This window comes from Puntigrus tetrazona, chromosome 2, assembly GCF_018831695.1.
Source record: "Puntigrus tetrazona isolate hp1 chromosome 2, ASM1883169v1, whole genome shotgun sequence".
Lineage (NCBI taxonomy): Eukaryota > Metazoa > Chordata > Actinopteri > Cypriniformes > Cyprinidae > Puntigrus > Puntigrus tetrazona.
The window spans coordinates 641,763-662,372 of record NC_056700.1 but is presented as its reverse complement, the minus strand read 5'-3'; the positions used below and the strand labels follow the sequence as shown (position 1 = coordinate 662,372).

At 38.6% G+C, this 20,610-nt stretch overlaps 2 protein-coding genes and 1 long non-coding RNA gene across 4 annotated transcripts; all 3 read right to left on the bottom strand.

Moving 5' to 3' along the window:
* Positions 1-372: 372 nt before the first annotated feature.
* Positions 373-3,616, bottom strand: zmp:0000001127. Of its 2 annotated transcripts, none has more exons than XM_043222082.1 (7): positions 3,487-3,616; positions 3,210-3,361; positions 1,893-1,979; positions 1,201-1,245; positions 999-1,115; positions 859-900; positions 373-635 (listed from the first exon to the last, which is right to left on the bottom strand). In XM_043222082.1, the coding sequence occupies exons 1-7, from the start codon at positions 3,527-3,529 to the stop codon at positions 516-518; spliced, it is 606 nt and encodes a 201-aa protein (XP_043078017.1). In that variant the 5' UTR covers positions 3,530-3,616; the 3' UTR covers positions 373-515. The 2 variants fall into 2 exon arrangements, with proteins under 2 accessions (XP_043078017.1, XP_043078024.1); XM_043222089.1 differs by having other exon boundaries at positions 1,201-1,242.
* Positions 3,617-7,591: 3,975 nt separating this feature from the next.
* Positions 7,592-13,389, bottom strand: zgc:153615 (uncharacterized protein LOC777747 homolog). The gene is made up of 7 exons (XM_043254654.1): positions 13,237-13,389; positions 11,721-11,839; positions 10,039-10,156; positions 9,743-9,943; positions 9,488-9,611; positions 8,695-8,788; positions 7,592-8,605 (listed from the first exon to the last, which is right to left on the bottom strand). Exons 1-7 carry the CDS (start codon positions 13,264-13,266, stop codon positions 8,515-8,517), a joined length of 777 nt encoding a protein of 258 aa, XP_043110589.1. The 5' UTR covers positions 13,267-13,389; the 3' UTR covers positions 7,592-8,514.
* A 4,057-nt stretch (positions 13,390-17,446) lies between these two features.
* Positions 17,447-19,339, bottom strand: LOC122328698. Its single transcript, XR_006247819.1, has 3 exons — positions 19,282-19,339; positions 17,962-18,111; positions 17,447-17,563 (listed from the first exon to the last, which is right to left on the bottom strand). It is a non-coding gene; the product is annotated as an uncharacterized LOC122328698 (long non-coding RNA).
* Positions 19,340-20,610: the final 1,271 nt, after the last annotated feature.

The window sequence follows — 20,610 nt, the reverse complement described above, 5'->3', positions numbered from 1 at the left end:
CAATCCAGTGGCTGAATACTTCCTCTTACGTGACGACAGCGATTGTTTTGTGGTCGTTAAGGCTCTCATGAAACCAAAAGAAAAAGTACATTTCTCAATATTTGTTCGCACTGATGATGAAACTGCATACAGGGAAGAGAGGATGTTAGCATGCTGGGAGTGACAGTACACCTGGCGATCAACTACAAGACTGTAATGTAATGCCTTGGTAATATTTTACATGAAATAGAAAGCAAGGATAACCTGAATGATCACTTTCCTTATAAGTCATCTTGATTATTTAGCTAAAAACTCGATGCATGAAACTGATATTGTATTGTGTATGCATAAAACAAAGCATGACTAGTACAACGACGTTTTGCTGAAGTCGCCTTTAATAAATCAAAAAATAAATAGCATAACACTGCATCAATAAATAACGTTTAAATAAAATAAATAGCTTACTAATAAATAATCATTGCTTTTTTTCTAACAGTAAACAAAAAGGTGCTTGGCCTGTAACAACGGCTCGTTTGCTACTTTGACATCATGTAGTTGAAAACACGATTTATTGTTATTGTGCGAAGGTTGAAACCCTTTAGGACTTTGCACAGCTGCAGTCGTTCTTGAAAAGATTTCTGATGATCCATGGACTCCTGAAAAAAACACATAATCATACTTCATACTCGTCATTATACATCCCTGTCATTGTGCTCTTCCACATTATACTGTTCAGTGCTTTGATGCAACCTGTGTTGTTAAAAGCGCTATATAAATAAAAATGATTGATTGATTGATTGATTGACTTCAACACAAAGTATGAAAAAAACGCGCTCAGAAGGTTCCATGCCTATCATCGGTAAAGATAACCCGTTTTACCTTCGCCGGAGAGTTGTCCGTCGCGGAAACAGAGAAGCAGTTCTGTTACAACATAAAAAAAAAAAGAGAGTGAGAAAGAGCCTTGCGGTCAACAGCAATTATAGAGAGCTGTTTGTGTCTGCTTGATTGGCTTGTTTTACCTGCATGAGTTCATCAATGCTCCTGACCACAGATTTGTCGAGCTCTGGACTGGAGTAGGCTCTGAATGTCTCCCGATAGTAGTGGAGATCTTCTAGTATTCTCTGTAGACATTCATTCTGCAAAGACATACGCCACTGTATGTCAGAGTAAGACATAATCAGGAGGAGAATAAACTGCCAACAAACTGGGAAAATGGATTACCTCATCGATATTTAGTACAGCGCTGTGAGCGCAGTTGGAGTTCTGCTGGGTGGAAAACACAATATGTGACACTTTAATTATGTCGAAATTCAGAAATCAAAAATATACTATATAACGAAGAAAGGAGAAGTATAGGCAACGTTGTTTTTTTTGCTTTCATCAGCAAACCTTCTGATCTTTAGTAATAAAGGAAATCTCTGTTTTCCCTGGCCTCCACTGACAACTAGTTAAGCGTTATAATTTTATTCAACCCTTTTTTTCCACAAATGCTTCTAGCATCATTCCAACCAGCTGAGCTATTAACGCAGCAGCAACAACAATTTATGTTATTGTTAATGTTTTTTTGCTATTGTTTTAGTAGTAGTAGCAATGACAACAATAATAGAAATTTCTTACGACTATTTCATATTCAATATTTAATTTTGAGAATTATTTGTCACATCTCAGAACCATTTGAACTAATAAAGGCAAAAAAAAAAATCTTTAAAAAAAATTAAAAAAGGAATAATATTACACCTACTTAAACACCCACTTAAAATATTATGTCATACATCGGTTTAACCTAAAATCTAGGTCTAAGAGCTAGGGAAATTTATGGTGGTTGCAATACAATGAGAATAATAAAGCCAAAGTATGCTTAAACTCCCCTAGGATAGCATCATATCATGTTTAATGTGACTCTCTTCTCTTACTTGTGGTGTGCAAGCAGACACCATTTGAGTCCTGATGTGCACCTCTGGATTCTGCTGTGTGCAGTCAAACCCACTGAACAAGTGTTCCTGCAAGTGGAAAAAAATAGACTATTAGACATCAGACCACGATGCGTCTCCGCTTTCCTTCCACTGTAGGATATTGAAACCAAGTCATCTCAGTATGGCCACTGACTTCTTGAGTAAATTCTGTCTCAAATTAGTTGAGATTGAGGTCTCCGTTTTCAAACTGCTGGCTGTTTTTTTCAATCATGCAATCAAAATGATCCCCCTGACCTAACCCTGCCCCTAAACCTGCCCTCACTATGACATCGGCCAATCAGTAACATGGTGTAAAAATCAGAGTCAGTACAAGTACGCCCAATCAACCGTAACGGCTTCCCCACGTTTTTGTAACATCAAATTATTAGTTAAAATTAAATTTATTGAAAAAAGGAACAATTAAACACATATCAGCGTGACAACAACTATAATAAAGTACTAAATCTGGTAACACATTAGAATACGGTTCCATCATTAATGAACAACTACACAAGAGCGCATGAGTAACGCAATATTAGCACTTTAGTAACTACTACTAACTAGCAAGAAACTCTGCTTAATTAATAATGTGAATATACATAATGTATAAAATTAATTCTGAAGTGAAGGTCATGGTAACCCACAAAACGTATTACAAAATAGTTCATAGGGAGTTACTAATTATTTGAATCAGTAGTGAAGATTATAATAACCCACTAGTAAGTACTGAAATCTTTATAAGCTTTTGCAGGTTTTGTAAAATATTGAATATTATTTATTCGGGTGTTACTACATCCTTCTAAAAGAATGACTATTTTTTATTCTAAAGTGTATTCTAAAGTGAAGATGATAACTCTCGAGTAATTACTAAAGTCATTGTAAACTTCTGCGCTTTTTGTAAGGTGCTGGTTAGTAATTTACTAATTTACTAGATTTAAATCATTACCAGGTTACCATGATCTTTACTTTAGAATACAGAATAACTAGTAGTTTTTTCAGACGGATGAAGTAACACTACTATCCAAATTGCTATCCAGCTCTTAGTTCTCCAGGATACAAATAGTAATTTATGATTAACTAATTGTGAACTACCAGTTTCAATTGAGTGCTAGTTTTTTGTTAGGTAATAGTAGTCACTATAATGTTACTAGCGCATTAGCAATTTGTTCCTGTGCGGTTGTTAATTAACAACCATATTTATATGTACTTTAATTTACAGGACGTGTGAGAAACACCCAGGTGTTAGATGTGCGCGTTGGTTTGCTGAAGGACACCCACCGTCTCGAGCACCGCTGACACGTCCCGGAGCAGAGAACGCGCGAGAGCGTTGCAAGTTCCGGTGAGGAGCAGCTGTGATTGACTCGCTCCGAGCGGAACGGCGACGCTGCTTTGCCACAACAAAGCAAAGCACAGAGCGCTCGCTCCGAAATCTGTTAACAGAATGTCGCATTTTGCAGCACGTTAGGTTTACATATCATTCATTAGAAATAGAAAAATGAATAGGGCAGAGCACCGAAATCGTATTAAAATCGGAAATAAAAAAAAAAATACTTACAAGTATAGACCCCGGGGAGCATTGTTGCGTTCGACTTTTGCATATTCTAATGCTGGAGATAAGGACGGGTACTTTATATAGCCTGTCATTTGGAGATAAGGGAGTTTCCTTTTCAAATGAAAATAACCGGCTACCCATATGTCTTTCGTAATTTCCGTGGTATTACAGATGTTGAGCTCTGGAGTTTAGGACACGCCGTTGCTAAGTGGGAATTAACGCACGTTTCGATGCACTTCACAAGTAGGCTACTCTGTGTGTGTGTGTGTGTGTGTGTGTGCGTGCGTGTGTGTGTGTGTGTTCAGGATAAGAATCTACAACCATTCTATTTAGTAAAACCCCTTTCACCATCATTTCCATGCCTCTTTTTACTAGCTGTGGTCTCGTTAAGTCACTGAACATTTTGCAGAAACACGCAAAAGAAGGTTTAAAAAAAAAAACTGGGCGTTTAAGAGATGTAGGTATTTCGTGGAATGTTATCACAGCCTAGCATAAGATGTAAAACGTCGAAAATATTCCAAAATATTCTGTTTAGGCTATATGCTGATTACAAAAATCAATTCATTCAGAAATAAAAACTTAAAATCAAAGCGAATGGGGCAATTCTGTAAGTGTTCTCAATATTTAAAAGTGACTGTAATCAAGTAAACACCGTTTAACAGAATAGCTTTCCTTACATCATCCAAGACTTTGCCCCAGATTTTTGTTTCTTCTTCTTCTTCTTCTTCTTCTTCTTCTTCTTCAGAAAACAAGGAACAAGTCATACTACTATATGAACATTTTGTCCCTTTTTATTGCATTTAACTTGCATCAAACTGGAATGTTTCTTTAATCTGACTATTAGAATGTTACATTTTTAAGTGAAATTATCACATTTCCTCATTTTGGAAATGTGACCAATGATTATTTATGCATGAAACAACAAGCTTTCCCAGTGTTATGTATTTAAACATTGTCATTTTGAAAAAAATTGTGTTAACTGGACACTGGCGACAAAAACGCTTTGTTGTTTTTTTGCACATATTGGTGTTCCTGAAAATATCTCATAAACAAACTTTACACTGCGTATTGTACATTTAGTTTAGACAGGCCCTTACATTCAACGTTTGTTACATTGATTTTATGTATTTTAAGTGTATTTCTTTTATTTTCTTACATTTCATATACACTCACGTGTTATTGGTTTGCAGGCCACAGTGTTGAACAAGAGTGGAATATCCACTAAAAACAACTTAACTCTTTTATTTTCCCTATTATTTGTGATCATTTGATGGAGCAGACACATCATATCTCCTAAAAATGATGTAATGCTGTGGCAATAGGCTCAAGGGGAGAGAACGGGAGTGTATAGTGGTTATCTGTGTTTTGAGAAACCTGGCCACAAAAGAGAAGTAGATACAACTACTTGAATCCCAGTTCGGATGCCATATGCTGACACTTCATGACAAAGTGCTAGAGTCACTGCTTTATTCCACTTCTGTGGAGATCTTTGGTACAAAAATTAGACAAGTTAACTCAATAAAGACAGAGAGGTACTTTTTTTTTTTTACACAGTTATTTTTAATATTGGCAGGTTTCATTTTTGGGACTGACCTAATACAAACCACAATGACACTCGGTGTCGAGCGCCTCATCCCTTGTGACTCTGCTAAACAGTTGGGACTTAAAGGGATAGTTTACAGTAAAGATGACAATTACCCCATGATTTACTCATCCTCAAGGTTTCTTCTATTAGATGCATGCAATCAGTCACAAACAAGTTGACTTTTCCAAGCTTTATAATAGCCGTGAATGGGTGCTGAGATTTTGAAGTCCAATAAAGTGCATTCATCCATAATAAAAATGGTTAATAAAGGCGTTCTGATGCGAATCGAGATATTTTTATACAAAAATGCATTTATAAATCCTCATCTTGCATTTCCAATTCATGACCCGTGTTTTGTTTTTGTTTCTTAATGCGCTTCTATGTTTTTGCCAGAATTAGTGGAAGCTAGAGATTAAGGTTCATGTAATTTTAAATATGATTTTTGTTGTTATTTTACAAATATGCATCAGATGCTTCCAAATATGCATTAGTGCTATTAGATCTTAGCGCAGCATTCGATACTATCGATCACAACATTCTCTTGGATAGACTAGAAAACTATGTTGGCATTAGAGGAAGCGCCTTAGCATGGTTTACATCATATCTATCTGACCGCTATCAGTTTGTGGCATTAAATGAGGAGGTATCATATCGATCAAAAGTGAAATATGGAGTTCCTCAAGGCTCAGTGCTAGGACCGTTACTTTTCAACCTTTACATGTTACCTCTGGGAGATATTATCAGGAGTCATGGTGTTAGCTTTCACTGCTATGCTGATGATACTCAGCTCTATATTTCAGCGCAGCCTGGTGATACACACCAAATTGAGAATCTAACAGAATGCATAGTCGATATAAAAAGCTGGATGATGAGTAACTTCTTAATGTTAAATTCTGAAAAACAGAGGTGCTAATAATTGGACCTAAAAACCCACATATAATAATCTAGAACACAGCCTATCACTTGATGGCTGCTCTGTTAATTCTTCATCATCAGTTAGGAACCTAGGTGTGCTGTTTGACCGCAATCTTTCCCTTGAAAATCATGTTTCTAGCATCTGTAAAACTGCGTTTTTCCATCTTAAAAATATATCTAAATTACGACCTATGCTTTCAACCTCTAATGCAGAAATATTAATTCATGCGTTTATGACCTCAAGGTTAGATTATTGCAATGCTTTATTGGGTGGTTGTTCTGCACGCTTAATAATAAACAAACTTCAGCTAGTCCAAAACGCAGCAGCCAGAGTCCTTACTAGAACTAGGAAGTATGATCACATTAGCCCAGTTCTGTCAACACTGCACTGGCTCCCTATCAAACATCGAATAGATTTTAAAATCCTATTAATTACCTATAAAGCCCTGAATGGTTTAGCTCCTCAATACTTGAGCGAGCTCTTATCACATTATAGTCCTGCACGTCCGCTGCGTTCTCAAAACTCTGGCCATTTGATAATACCTAGAATATCAAAATCAACTGCGGGCGGCAGATCATTTTCCTATCTAGCACCTAAACTCTGGAACAATCTCCCTAACTCTGTTCGGGAAGCAGACACACTCTGCCAGTTTAAATCTAGATTAAAGACGCATCTTTTTAACTTAGCCTACACATAACACACCAACACACCTTTTATTATTCAAATCCGTTAAAGGATTTTTAGGCTGCATTACTTAGATTTGCTGGAACCGGGAACACTACTCCTAAAATACGATGTACTTGTGACATCGTAAAAAGAATGGCATCTACGCTAATATTAGTCCTGTTTCTTTCTCAATCTGTTTTCACAGTTTGTATCCAGACTAGATGGTGGATCAGCACCCAGAGATTATGTTCATCAGAGACCAGAAAACCTAGATGCGCCCGTCGACAGATCACCAGATCCTGATGCACACACACACACGCACACGCACACACTAAATCATTTACACTATCTGACACAGCTGCGTTTAAAATTGAACTGGAGGTTAAGTGCTGGGCGTCCGGTCAGAGGAGAACTGACCCCAACTGAGTCTGGTTTCTCCCAAGGTTTTTTTTTCTCCATTCTATATGCATGGGGTTTTGTTTCCTTGCCGCTGTCGCCTCTGGCTTGCTTGGTTGGGGACACTTAACTTCTAGTGACTATCGTTGAATTGACTACAGAGACCGTCTCTGCATTTAATAAGAAATTGGTCACTCTCGTCACTATATATCCCTGTCATTATACTGTACAGTGCTTTGATGCAACCTGTGTTGTTAAAAGCGCTATATAAATAAAAATGATTGATTGAAATGATTGAAGGGCCTTTATTAACCCCCAGCTGTGTGGAATGCTTAATTTGATGGATGAACTTTATTGGACTTCTATTGGAGTACTGAATATTAGCCATTAACTGCCTTTTTTAGAGCCAGTGCAACTCTGGTTGTGTTCGTCTGATAAAAGAAAGTCATATACACTTAGGATGACTTGAGTTTGTGTAAATCATGGATTCATTTTCATTTTTTTGGCTGAACTAACATTTAAAGAAAAACACAATTCTAATTCCATTTCATGGCCCATATTAAGTCCTTTATTTGTTCATAATTTCATTTTACAGTTCTGTGCACAAAGATATACAGCATTTCAACCATGTTGTGTCACTTACATCCGTGAAACAGGAAATGCCACATTTGGATGAAAAAGTAAGTAAAATAGACATTCTTAAAAGACTGACGTTAATAGTTCATTGTGAACACAAGAATTCATTACCACCACACCAGGCAGCTTCAAACAAATAACATTTTGATTATATTTTAGGTAGGAGAGCTCCATACACAGCACATCAGCCAGTGCAAACACCGCGTCAGAGTAAAACTTTAGAGTAGAGTAAACTTCAGAAGGTTAATAAGTGAATGATCTGCACAGAGAAGCAGTTTACCAGCTGATGGATAGTTCACCTAAAAACGAATGCCTGAATAACTTTCCTTTCTCTGTGGAAAATGAAATATTTCTAACATGAAAGTCGCCGGGGTCTAATGCTGCTTTGGATCCCATTGACTTTCACTGTATGGGCAAAAACAGCTCCGAAACATCCTTTGCGAATCTTCTTAAAGATTGACATGAAGGTGAATAAATTATGATTTGTGGGTGAACTAGCCTCCCGCTGTAGAGCTGTTTGTGTCCATTCTCATTCAGTATCGTGAAACCAGCAGATATTTTGTACAGGGAAAAGATCCAGCCCGTCAGTGATCGATTCTTGCTGTATTTCTACATTATGAAGGATAGACAAAGTGAGTGTGTAACCCTCAGCTAAGGTGTGGGCATGCACGAACACTTACAGCATGTATAATTAACATACATCCACACGAAGCTTGAAACGTAGGCAAAACACACACATCTAGTTGAAAAAAATAAATAAAAAGGATCTATAGTGAGTACACTGCTTCGTCATATAGTGAAACACAAGAGGTCGGAACCTGCGCCGCTTGCCTCAAAATGGAGAATCACAGCGACCGTGGCAAGCTGCTTTACCCTTGCTCACAGATTTCTCTGTCATGTGCCTCTGCTGGCTATGTGCATGCCTGTTCAAAAACATGAAAGAAAAGACCTTTTTTTAGATGTGCATGTAAGCTCTAATTTAAGATGCGTTTTAAATGGGTCACGGCCTAACCTGGTTAGATCCTCCACATCTACCAGCATGGCATCCTGTTCCATGTGTAGCTCATCTCTCATGAGCAACAGCTGAACCAGCTCCTCATTCAGACCTGCAACCCAATTCACAAGTCAAATCAGCCTCTTTAGAATTGCTACAAAGAATTACTTTCCTTTCTTTAGGTGCTGCATCATATAACTACAGTAGACTATGTGTGAGGGGAAAAAAATGTTCAGAAGTTTAGGGTCAGTAAGATTTATTATGAAAGAATTTTATTTTTTGCACCTAATACAGTTAATATCATGTGAAATATTATGACAAATGTAAAGTATATCTGTTTCCATATAAATATATTTGAAAAAGTTCCTAAAATGGCGATTTAGCATTCATTTCAGTGTCACATGAAATCAGTCCAAGAAACATTTTTTTTCAAGAAATTTACAATGTAAATGTAAAATAATAATACTAGCCTATTGAATGTTATAATATTTAATTATAATAATATTTACTTTAACATACTTTCTGTGTGTAGATAAACTGATCAATGTAATATGATCAATTCTAAGAATGTAGATGCATGTAATAATTATTAAAACGCATGTTTGTGTATTTATATATACTTAAATATAAACAGTACACACAGTATTTTAGGTGTGATTAATGATCCAGCAGTAATTATACACACACAAAGTATATTCAATTTGTTTGTTTTTTTTATTCATTTAGACATTAAAAACAGGCATAAAAAAATTCTATTAGAAAATTAAGATATTAAAAACTAGGTGGTTATTCTGAATATTTCTGTTTTTACCTTGTATCTGAGAGTGCAAATCATTGGTGATGACCTGTAACTGACCAAGACTCATATCTCTCAGGTCCACAGGCCTCAGATTCCTCTTCATTAGACTCTCACTGATGTGGGGCAGATGTGGTAACTATAACACAAGAACAACGCTAAGTATAGTTGAATGCACCGTGTTTTTTCTTATTAGCAAGCGCTCTGAGGAGAAAACTACAGCGAGGATAACCCAACGCAGCACTATTCTTGGACACTTGTGTGACTGACCAGGTCTGCCACGGGGGACCTGCGGTGTAGCTGGATCTGTCTCTCCACCTCCACCTGCATGCGGGCCATGGGACGGGCCAAGGCCAGAGCTACACGGGCCTCTTCCTGCAACCGCCGCTGTAACCGCCAGAACTCTGAATCCTCAGAGTCCAGGTCTTCTTCTCCCGTATCCCGGTCAGACAGAGAGGAACTCTGTTTGCTCTGTAGTGAGACACAAACAAAGACTTAAACCGTTTTTTTATCACAGTTCCAAACAGCAGAAGAGCTTTTTCATGCATTATCAGAAGGCTTTATACCATAGGTGACAATGGGGTGTCCAAGCTGGTCTCTGTCCTGCTGTCCTCTGCATCACTGTCTCGGTCACTGCTGCTGTCATTCACAAAGCACATCTGTAGATTCACCCCATTCTGAAGCCTATAGTGAAAGTGCAGTGGAAAAAGATTTTGAAGGATATCAGTTTAATGTAATATAATTTGTTGTTGACCTTTTTATTTTACTTTATACTTTTTAAAGAAAGGAAATTACTTTAGCAGCCATATAGTCTACTTTCAGTCATATAGCAGGAAGTTTTACTCTAAAATAAACACTTGAGAATAGAGAAAGAGTGAAAGTTCTATTTTCAGTGTTTCCAAACCACAGTGATGCACTTCTCACAGAAAGCTGTGTATTAGACTTTTCTCTTCAGCTGCAGTAGAATTTTGTGGTTAATAGTATTCTACGAAAACACAGCCTTTACACAGAAATGTCTTCAATGTCAGAGTTCACTTCTGTAAACTGGGATGAACCTGGTTCTGTGGTATCTCTACAGATAAGGGTGCATGCTGTGGAAAATTATTCTGTGAAATGTATACTTTGGGGTATAGCGTGGGAAAATACTGTATGCACCAAAATTTTTATACACATTGGACTTTCCTAGAAACCTCGTTAAAATGTAGTTGCAATACGAGAAAAGACACAGAAAAGCATCAACTACACCAACAAACATGGCTTTGCGATTCAATAAAATGTCATAATATAAGTGATAAATGTTAAGAGGTTTCCATCTTTACCCCATCTTCTGACTTTTTAGCATTAAAAAAAAAAAATATTTATCTCTTGAGGAAATTCTTGTAGAAACATTTTGCAGATTAACTGCTTATATTTTTACTCTCTACAACATCTTTGCCTCTCTACATCAGCACTGTCTAAATTTCCTCACAGTGTTATTCTTAAGAAAATGTGTCAAGTTGAAAGACTCTTTTATCCTTCCCAAAGTGCTTCAAACATTAAACAATAAACACCGCAGACTAAAATAGTCACAAAGTAAGATTTTCTCTTTTTTTTTCTGTCAAACATTTGTTTGGAAACAAAGCCGACTTTGGATGTCATATGAGAAATGGGGTAGACTACTCAAGTTAGCATGAAGTATATGCTGAAAACAAATATATATTTGGTATTTTCAGTGATTAAGAGCCCTTGATATTCCTGGTGGCAAAAGGGACAAAAAAAAAAAAAAAAAAAAAAATTATCAGCAGAACCTTAAAATATTTCACATTTAGATTTTTATTTTCAGTTTGGCATAATTAAGACCGTAAACGTTGCTGAAAACAATTGCCTTAATTCAATCAAAAATACTGTAAAAACAAATATTACAACAAATGTTTAACTTGGTTTATTTTATTTGAATGAATATATTTTACATTTTAATTTATTTCGGTGTTAGCAAAGCTGAATTTTAATGTTTAATATTTTTTACTAAGTAGAAAACAATCAATCATTCTAAATTGCAATAGTATTTCCCAATGTTCAAGCTTTTACTGTGTTTTTAAATAAATAAATGTAGCCTCGGTGAAAGGGAGAATAAATTTAAAATCATAATTATTCTAAACCTTTGACCAGAAGCGTATACAGTGACACTAGTCGATCAGTAAAAACACAAGTAACAATCAGCATTACATAAGAAACACCATCAACCCACTGAACACAAGTGCACACTGACCGTGAGGACAGGCAATTCTTGCTGCTCTTGCTGCAGCCAGTAAAGGTAACCGGTCCGTCGTCATAGAAACTGCCAAGGGCCAGCTTCTGCCTAATGGACTCCCTCTCATTCCTCTGGGCCTGACGAAAACACAGTCGACTTCAATAAATGAAGAGAACGCTCAGCATGTAGTAGGCCACAGAAAACCTCGCAACCGGGAATATTTGATGTGGCATTTTAAAATAGATGTCATCCACTTTCATACAGCTATACGGCTACTCAGTGCTTGTGACAGCGTTTAAATAATGTTCTAGATTTCAAGGACATGAATGTATCGCTGTGGGAAAAAACTGAGGATATAAATTGGAATGTATTAAATATAAATTCTGATTGTGTGCTTGTGGCAAAATCACTGCCTCCAACAAATGACAGAGACAAAGAAGAGGGACCCGAGGCAGTACACGTGAAGGAAGACCTCAGGCACTTGACAAACATGTCCACATACCAAAATAGCTTTTGATAATTTAAGCTAATAATAATAAAATATATATATATATTTTTTTATTATAATTAAAATTAAATTACAGTTAAGCTATAAAAACATTTTTAAAATGTTCTCTGGACATTGGAGAAAAAAAAAAAATAATAATAATAATCATCAACTAAAACATTTCTGGAAAAAAGTTCAAAATATTTTTAAAATGGTTTTGTTCTAACATTTCCAGATTATTAAAACCAGATAACTTTAAACAAATGGGTAAATACATCTAACAGAACATTATGACTATTTCTGATTATGCTATACTGGCTAGAATAACATTCTCCCAGATCTTATTACACTCAGTTCATTGCCATAGCAACACAGTTGCCTTCTGGGGCTCAGAATGACTAATATGCAAAAAAAAAAAAATCCTTGCACTTACTACTGGAATCAGGCCTACTACTGAAAAAGTCGCTAACTTTACCTGCCTCTATCCGTGGATACACATTTTTCCCAGGCTGCAGTTCCACTGAGATAAACATTAGATGAAGAGATGCACAGGGCAGAAGAGATGCTGATTCATAATACGCTCACAAATTACAGAGGCAAATAAAAAACATCAGTAGTCGGTTTGTGATGTAATATTAGCAATCGGTAAACCAGGTTTCCAGTACAATTTGAACAACAGCTAGATTCAATTGCTTTTATTAGTGGGAGATGCTGTCACTTCCAGCAAATACAACCATCTTACACAAAAAAAAAAAAAAAAAAAAAAAAAAAAAAAAAAAAGACCTTGTGTGGGACGGGTTGAATTAGTTCCAATCCAAGCAGCACCTTTTTCCCCCCTTCGTTTTAATCATTAAACTAAATCTACAAGCATTTCAACAGAAATCATTCAGCGCATAATTTCTTCCTTTATATCAGAAAAAAAAAATCTTAACCACCTCACATGCGACAACTTCGTAAATATGACAATGTATTTACACACACACACACTCATAAAAGACGCAACGATGCCACAACATCGACACTACAAAACATATTGACCCATCTTACCTGGTAAACACATTTCTCCTGGTGCACCATCTTTCAGCGCATTGTATAGTGCAGCAGCCAAGCCCTACCTTCTACTGCAGTGTCTGAGCTACACCCTTGAGACCAGCATCACACACACATGAAAGGAGGGGGGAGGAGGGAGTGCACGCGCAAGCATACTGAAGGAGGAGCACAAGCATCTCACAAAAAAAAAAAAAGCATGCATTTAAAAAAAAAAAAAAAAGCATGAACTAGATACATGTTTTGGCATCAATTTCATACTAGATGTACCAATCTCACATCAAACCATTTCCCCACTGTGGCATGTTATCTACCAGCAGGAACCACAGCTTTATATTTAAACAAGGGGTTGAAACGGTCACCTTGGATTTATAAAAAATAAAAACCCACACACAACAATGACAACCACCACCACCACCCATATACCCCCTCCTGCCCCAGGACAAAGTCATTTGATCATCAAATTTATTGAGCAGTTGTAGAAAATTAAAGCCAAAAAGAAAAACCTGCATGTTCATGAGCAGGAATCACTTTGCAGTATCAGCAATAAACGAGGCTGCAATGTTTTACAAAGCCACATGCAGCACATTTCCAGTCTAATTCAAAGCATCGAAATTCAAACCTCAGTTTCATGGGAAAGAGTGGGGGTCTGAAAAGTCCACAAATTTAAGTGCAAAGGGGTCTTTTTCATACAATACAGAGCTGGGAGGTACATAATGCTGGGGAGGCACATAAGGAGGCTGGTTGGCAAAGGGTCTGCATTTAGCAGCAGCAGTTGTAGTCCAGGGTTGAGGAGTGGTGGTTATAGGCTGTGCAGTGGGAGTTCTGGGAGGAGACTGGACTGGATATTTTGGATAAAACCCTTGCAAGTAAGGATAGTCAGGGTAATCACTATACTGAGGGAATAGATTTCCAGGCACCTTTAGACGGTAAGGCTTCTCTGTTGGTGCTTGGGCAATTAATGAGGTGTTGGTAAGGACAGCCGTTGGCTTCTCTACAGGTTTTGGTTTGCCATCATAAGGGTAGCCAATATAATCATAAAGCCAAGGCATCTGGGGGTATTTGAGTTGTTGAGGCTTTCTATCTGGTGCTTGGCCATCTGATTCACTGTCAGAGCCAGAGGATGGAGCAGGTTTCAGGTCACCATAAGGGTAACCAACAAAATCATACAGCCAAGGCATCTGGGGGTATTTGGGTTGTTGAGGCTTTCCATCTGGTGCTTGGTCATCTGATGCACTGTCAGAGCCAGAGGATGGAGCAGGTTTCAGGTCACCATAAGGGTAACCAACGAAGTCATAAAGCCAAGGCATCTGGGGGTATTTGGGTTGTTGAGGCTTTCCATCTGGTGCTTGGCCATCTGATTCCCTGTCAGAGCCAGAGGATGGAGCAGGTTTCAGGTCACCATAAAGCCAAGGCATCTGGGGGTATTTGGGTTGTTGAGGCTTTCCATCTGGTGCTTGGCCATCTGATTCACTGTCAGAGCCAGAGGATGGACCAGGTTTCAGGTCACCAGAAGGGTAACCAACATAACCATAAAGCCAAGGCATCTGGGGTATTTGGGTTGAGGTTTTCCATCTGGTGCTTGACCATCTGATTTACGGTCAGAGCCAGAGGATGGAGCAGGTTTCAGGTCACCATAAGGCCCAGGCATCAGGGGGTACTTGGGTTGTTGAGGCTTTCTATCTGGTGCTTGGTCATCTGATTTACTGTCAGAGCCAGAGGATGGAGCAGGTTTCAGGTCACCATAAGGCCAAGGCATCCAGGGGTATTTGGGTTGTTGAGGCTTTCCATCTGGTGCACTGTCAGAGCCAGAGGATGGAGCAGGTTTCAGGTCACCATAAAGCCAAGGCATCTGGGGTATTTGGGTTGTTGAGGCTTTCCATCTGGTGCTTGGCCATCTGATTCACTGTCAGAGCCAGAGGATGGAGCAGGTTTCAGGTCACCATAAGGCCAAGGCATCTGGGGGTATTTGGGTTGTTGAGGCTTTCCATCTGGTGCTTGACCATCTGATTTACTGTCAGAGCCAGAGGATGGAGCAGGTTTCAGGTCACCATAAGGGTAACCAACGAAGTCATACAGCCAAGGCATCTGGGGTATTTGGGTTGTTGAGGCTTTCCATCTGGTGCTTGACCATCTGATTTACTGTCAGAGCCAGAGGATGGAGCAGGTTTCAGGTCACCATAAGGGTAACCAACGAAGTCATACAGCCAAGGCATCTGGGGGTATTTGGGTTGTTGAGGCTTTCCATCTGGTGCTTGACCATCTGATTTACTGTCAGAGCCAGAGGATGGAGCAGGTTTCAGGTCACCATAAGGGAAACCAACGAAGTCATACAGCCAAGGCATCTGGGGTATTTGGGTTGTTGAGGCTTTCCATCTGATGCTTGGCCATCTGATTCACTGTCAGAGCCAGAGGATGGAGCAGGTTTCAGGTCACCATAAGGGTAACCAACGAAGTCATACAGCCAAGGCATCTGGGTGTATTTGGGTTGTTGAGGCTTTCCATCTGGTGCTTGACCATCTGATTTACTGTCAGAGCCAGAGGATGGAGCAGGTTTCAGGTCACCATAAGGGTAACCAACGAAGTCATACAGCCAAGGCATCTGGGTGTATTTGGGTTGTTGAGGCTTTCCATCTGGTGCTTGACCATCTGATTTACTGTCAGAGCCAGAGGATGGAGCAGGTTTCAGGTCACCATAAGGGTAACCAACGAAGTCATAAAGCCAAGGCATCTGGGGATATTTGGGTTGTTGAGGCTTTCCATCTGGTGCTTGGCCATCTGATTCACTGTCAGAGCCAGAGGATGGAGCAGGTTTCAGGTCACCATAAGGCCAAGGCATCTGGGGTATTCGGGTTGTTGAGGCTTTCCATCTGGTGCTTGGCCATCTGATTCACTGTCAGAGCCAGAGGATGGAGCAGGTTTCAGGTCACCATAAGGCCAAGGCATCTGGGGGTATTCGGGTTGTTGAGGCTTCCCATCTGGTGCTTGGCCATCTGATTCACTGTCAGAGCCAGAGGATGGAGCAGGTTTCAGGTCACCATAAGGCCAAGGCTTCTGGGGGTATTCAGGTTGTTGAGGCTTTCCATCTGGTGCTTGGCCATCTGATTCACTGTCAGAGCCAGAGGATGGAGCAGGTTTCAGTTCACCATAAGGCCAAGGCATCTGGGGGTATTCGGGTTGTTGAGGCTTTCCATCTGGTGCTTGGCCATCTGATTCACTGTCAGAGCCAGAGGATGGAGCAGGTTTTAGGTCACTATAAGGGTAACCAACAAAATCATAAAGCCAAGGCATCTGGGGGTATTTGGGTTGTTGAGGCTTTCCATCTGGTGCTTGGCCATCTGATTCACTGTCAGAGCCAGAGGATGGAGCAGGTTTCAGGTCACCATAAAGCCAAGGCATCTGGGGTATTTGGGTTGTTGAGGCTTTCCATCTGGTGCTTGGCCATCTGATTCACTGTCAGAGCCAGAGGATGTAGCAGGTTTCAGGTCACCATAAGGCCAAGGCATCCGGGGTATTTGGGTTGTTGAGGCTTTCCATATGGCGCTTGACCATCTGATTTACTGTCAGAGCCAGAGGATGGAGCAGGTTTCAGGTCACCATAAGGGTAACCAACGAAGTCATAAAGCCAAGGCATCTGGGGGTATTTGGGTTGTGGAGGCTTTCCATCCAGTGCTTGACCACCTGATTTACTGTCAGAGCCAAAGGATGGAGCAGGTTTCAGGTCACCATAAGGGTAACCAACAAAGTCATAAAGCCAAGGCATCTGGGGGTATTTGGGTTGTTGAGGCTTTCCATCTGGTCCTTGGGAAACTAGGGCAGTTGTAAAAGGTTTCTCCATTTGCTCATCTATGGAATAAACTGTTCCAGGAAAAACATAATTGGGGAAAGGCCAAAAACCTTGTAGGCTCACTTGGGGATAACGAGAAGGTGGGTTTTTTAATGTTGTAAAATCAGACACTTGTGTCACTGTAGGCGTTTCTGGATTTTGTGTATCAGGAGGAGAGGGAAGCAGCAGAATATTCAAATATTCAGGAAGATTAGGTCCCAGGAAAGTTTCATTTGCAGTGTTAGAGGTCATAGGACAAGAAATGACTGCAGAGTTTCCCTGCCACTGTATCTGCATCACATAATACCCTCCTGAAAGATATCATGAACATCCACGTTGGTCTACATTACTCTGTGCTCATGTAAAAGAATTGAGAAAGCAGTACCTTTTGCGTAACACCACATCCATCATAGGGAGTAGCATAAACGAGACCTGTATAAGTGGGTGCGGCGTGTCCACAGTGAGGTGGCAAATGAGTGAGAAGAACAGCCACCCCATTACCTGTTAAAAGGAATAAGAACTATTGAAAAAACAACAACTAAAATTGTATTGATGCATGAGAGTCTAAGACCATGTTTACACAGCAATAGAATATGGTTGTCGGTCCTTTATTTGGGATTGACAACCATATTTTCCTTACAGGTGTGAGTTTTAAAACATCTCGCTCACACAGCAGCTTAATGTCGTGTTCAGAATTCTGTCTCTATGAATGTGCAACGGGAGTCATGCCCGCATTCCTTATCAGTAACCATATTAAAAAGGACTCAAATAATGAACTGACAACCATATTCTGCCGATGTGTGAACATAGCCTTCGTGGGACAAGCAAACTAGTAAAACTCAAATACAGTTTAGGATCAAAATCTTTAGAAGACAAATGAAAATGAATTCACAGGTTACCTCGACAAAGCTCAACATTTTCTACCTCTGGACCACTGAGTTGTAAATTTATGAGATCGTCACCACACCTCAATTTTGGAGACATGGCATCCCAGGCTGCTTCAGAGGAACCGAGTAGCTGCCCTTTAATGAATGTTTTCTTCTGCAGACCTAAAATTTAGTTAGCATACATTCAAACAGACAAAACTGAAGTACTAATGGGCATTTCTTCAACTAGGTGCACTTTTAGTTTTGGAATTTGAAAAAAAAAAAAAAAAAAAAAAAAAAAGAGAAGAAGTTTGAAGGTCTGTAAGAGGACAAACCTAGATTAGAGAAATCATACATTATTTTTACATTTTCCCCAAACGGCAATGAACAAATCTCAATATAGAGCCATTATTTAAAAACAGAACAACTTATGCCATTCAAGAGTGGTCCAAGATCATCAACTAGTTTTTCCACAACGTATGGTAATTATACATTTGTCAGTGAGAATTAACTGCCTTTAGGACCAAATGCCGAATTGCACCCCGGTCACTCAATCTAATATTGGATTGCATAAGTCAAGCGTCATTTGATTTTTTTTTTATTAAGCAGAGAACGAGCTCAAATTTAATTCTTTAAAAATGTGTGTGGTGACAGAAATGACAATGAATTGTTAATTTAGTGAAACGAGATTAGGGAAATTAATCATGAATTTATACAAAACTGATGTCTCACAGATTAAAGTAACAGTGCATACTGTAAACATCTGATGGCAAGGCAAAACATAAGCAATAATATGATCAATTTGTCATCCTAAACTTCTCTTAACTTACATGTTTAGATTTTAAAAACAACCTTGCAGGTATAGCATGTTTGGTAACGTGGAATAAATGTTAACTGATCAAACAATGGCTTTGATATTTAGTTAGAATTTTTGAAAATTTTTAATTCCCTCCATGTCCGACACGTGCTCTGATGTCACCGAAAATTTCCATAGAAACCACCTAAACAATCTTTCACAAACATTTTAAAGTGACATTAACAGTGTTGTGGTGGAAAGGACACAAATACTGTGCGACAGACATAGCGGTCTCGTTAAAAAGCCTGAATGCACTTTAATTATTTTGCTAGTGCTTAACTCAGATACATTAGTAGCTAACAGAAGTCATTTTAAACTGTATTTTCATTGTTGGAAAAAAGTAACGGAAAGGCAGTAAAGTTTTTAAAATTTGTTGCCACAGAAATAGGAATTTGTCTAAAACTCTTATTTTATAATTATGATTAAAAAAACATAAAAGTGCCCGTAGTCCAAGAATCACCCTTTGCTGCGATTACAGCAAACACTAAATGACATACCTGAAATTGCAGCATCGTCACTGAGAAAGTCAGTATTAGAAAAGGGCACAAAATATCCTCTTGACCTGACACAAATTGTGCGAAACATCGTCGCCAACTTCATAGTTCGTCTTTTCCGTTTCAGAAAACGGCAACAAACTTTTACAGTATACTAAAGTAATGCACGTGAAAAAATAAACTATAATTAATAACCGTCCACGTATTTTCCAAGACGCCATCGCAGCACAAGCTCGTGAAAGTGATACGTTTATTAAACACGCTTTACCGCGCCACTTTAAGCACTCGCACGTACCACGAATTAAAGCGTAATTTATAGGTAAATCACCTGATCCGTTTAATTATTACTCGAGATTCATTGCCTAGTCTATAGTTTGCTAGGCTGTGTTTGAAATGACATGCTTTCTAACTGGTTACTGCCCAGAACAGTGTGCATACTTACTACTGTTTTTAAGAATAGTGCGTGAAACGATAATCTACAACAGCCCAAGCAACTAAAACCAAAGTAACACATTTAAGTGTCGTCACACGACAAACACTGAGTATTAATTCAGCACAGCTGTCGACCTTGTTACTTTATACACATGCAAGTGCTAACCATTATTTTTGAAGGCTTGTAATAAAAGCAGTACAATTTACAAAGGAAAAAAGAATTGGGGTTATTGTGTTAAAATGTGTAATTTGTGTAATATGTTTAAAACATTTTGGTATGCGATTTGATTATGGAGCCCGGATTACATGTAATCAATTACTGTCCAGCACTGTACACACACATCAAATTATGTTAAACTGGTTAAAGAACTTTTTATTAATTTTTCTGAAAAATGAAATGAAAAATAAATAAAAGGTTTTCACTCAGAAATTGCTAGTAGGCCTACATAATCACAAAAACCTGCATAAATCATGGAATTAAACATTAAATGAAACACAAAAACTCCAATAATCTTTATTTACAATTTATTAAGGGCATTGCTGCGGTTTCTGGGGCCTCTGGACAGCCCGGACGTTTTGGATTGTTGCCCTGCTGGAAAGTCCATCTGTGTCTCATCCTTCAGTAGCATAAACTATGCTGCTTCCACCTCTAAAGTTTGGTATTCAATCATTTTACCTGGGTTAACTGCATTATTTGGAGAAATAAACCTTTGATTGTTTTCCTTTTTTTTTTTTTTCTTTTTGACAAAAAAACAAAAAAAAAAAACAAAGAAACAGGAATTATACATTGTGTATGATGGTGGGTGGGCCCAAGGTCCCTAAAATAAATATTTGGTTGCGTTGGAGAGTCGGTCAAGTTATGAGACTAATGCGAAACACTATGATCCAAAAGTGCTACTC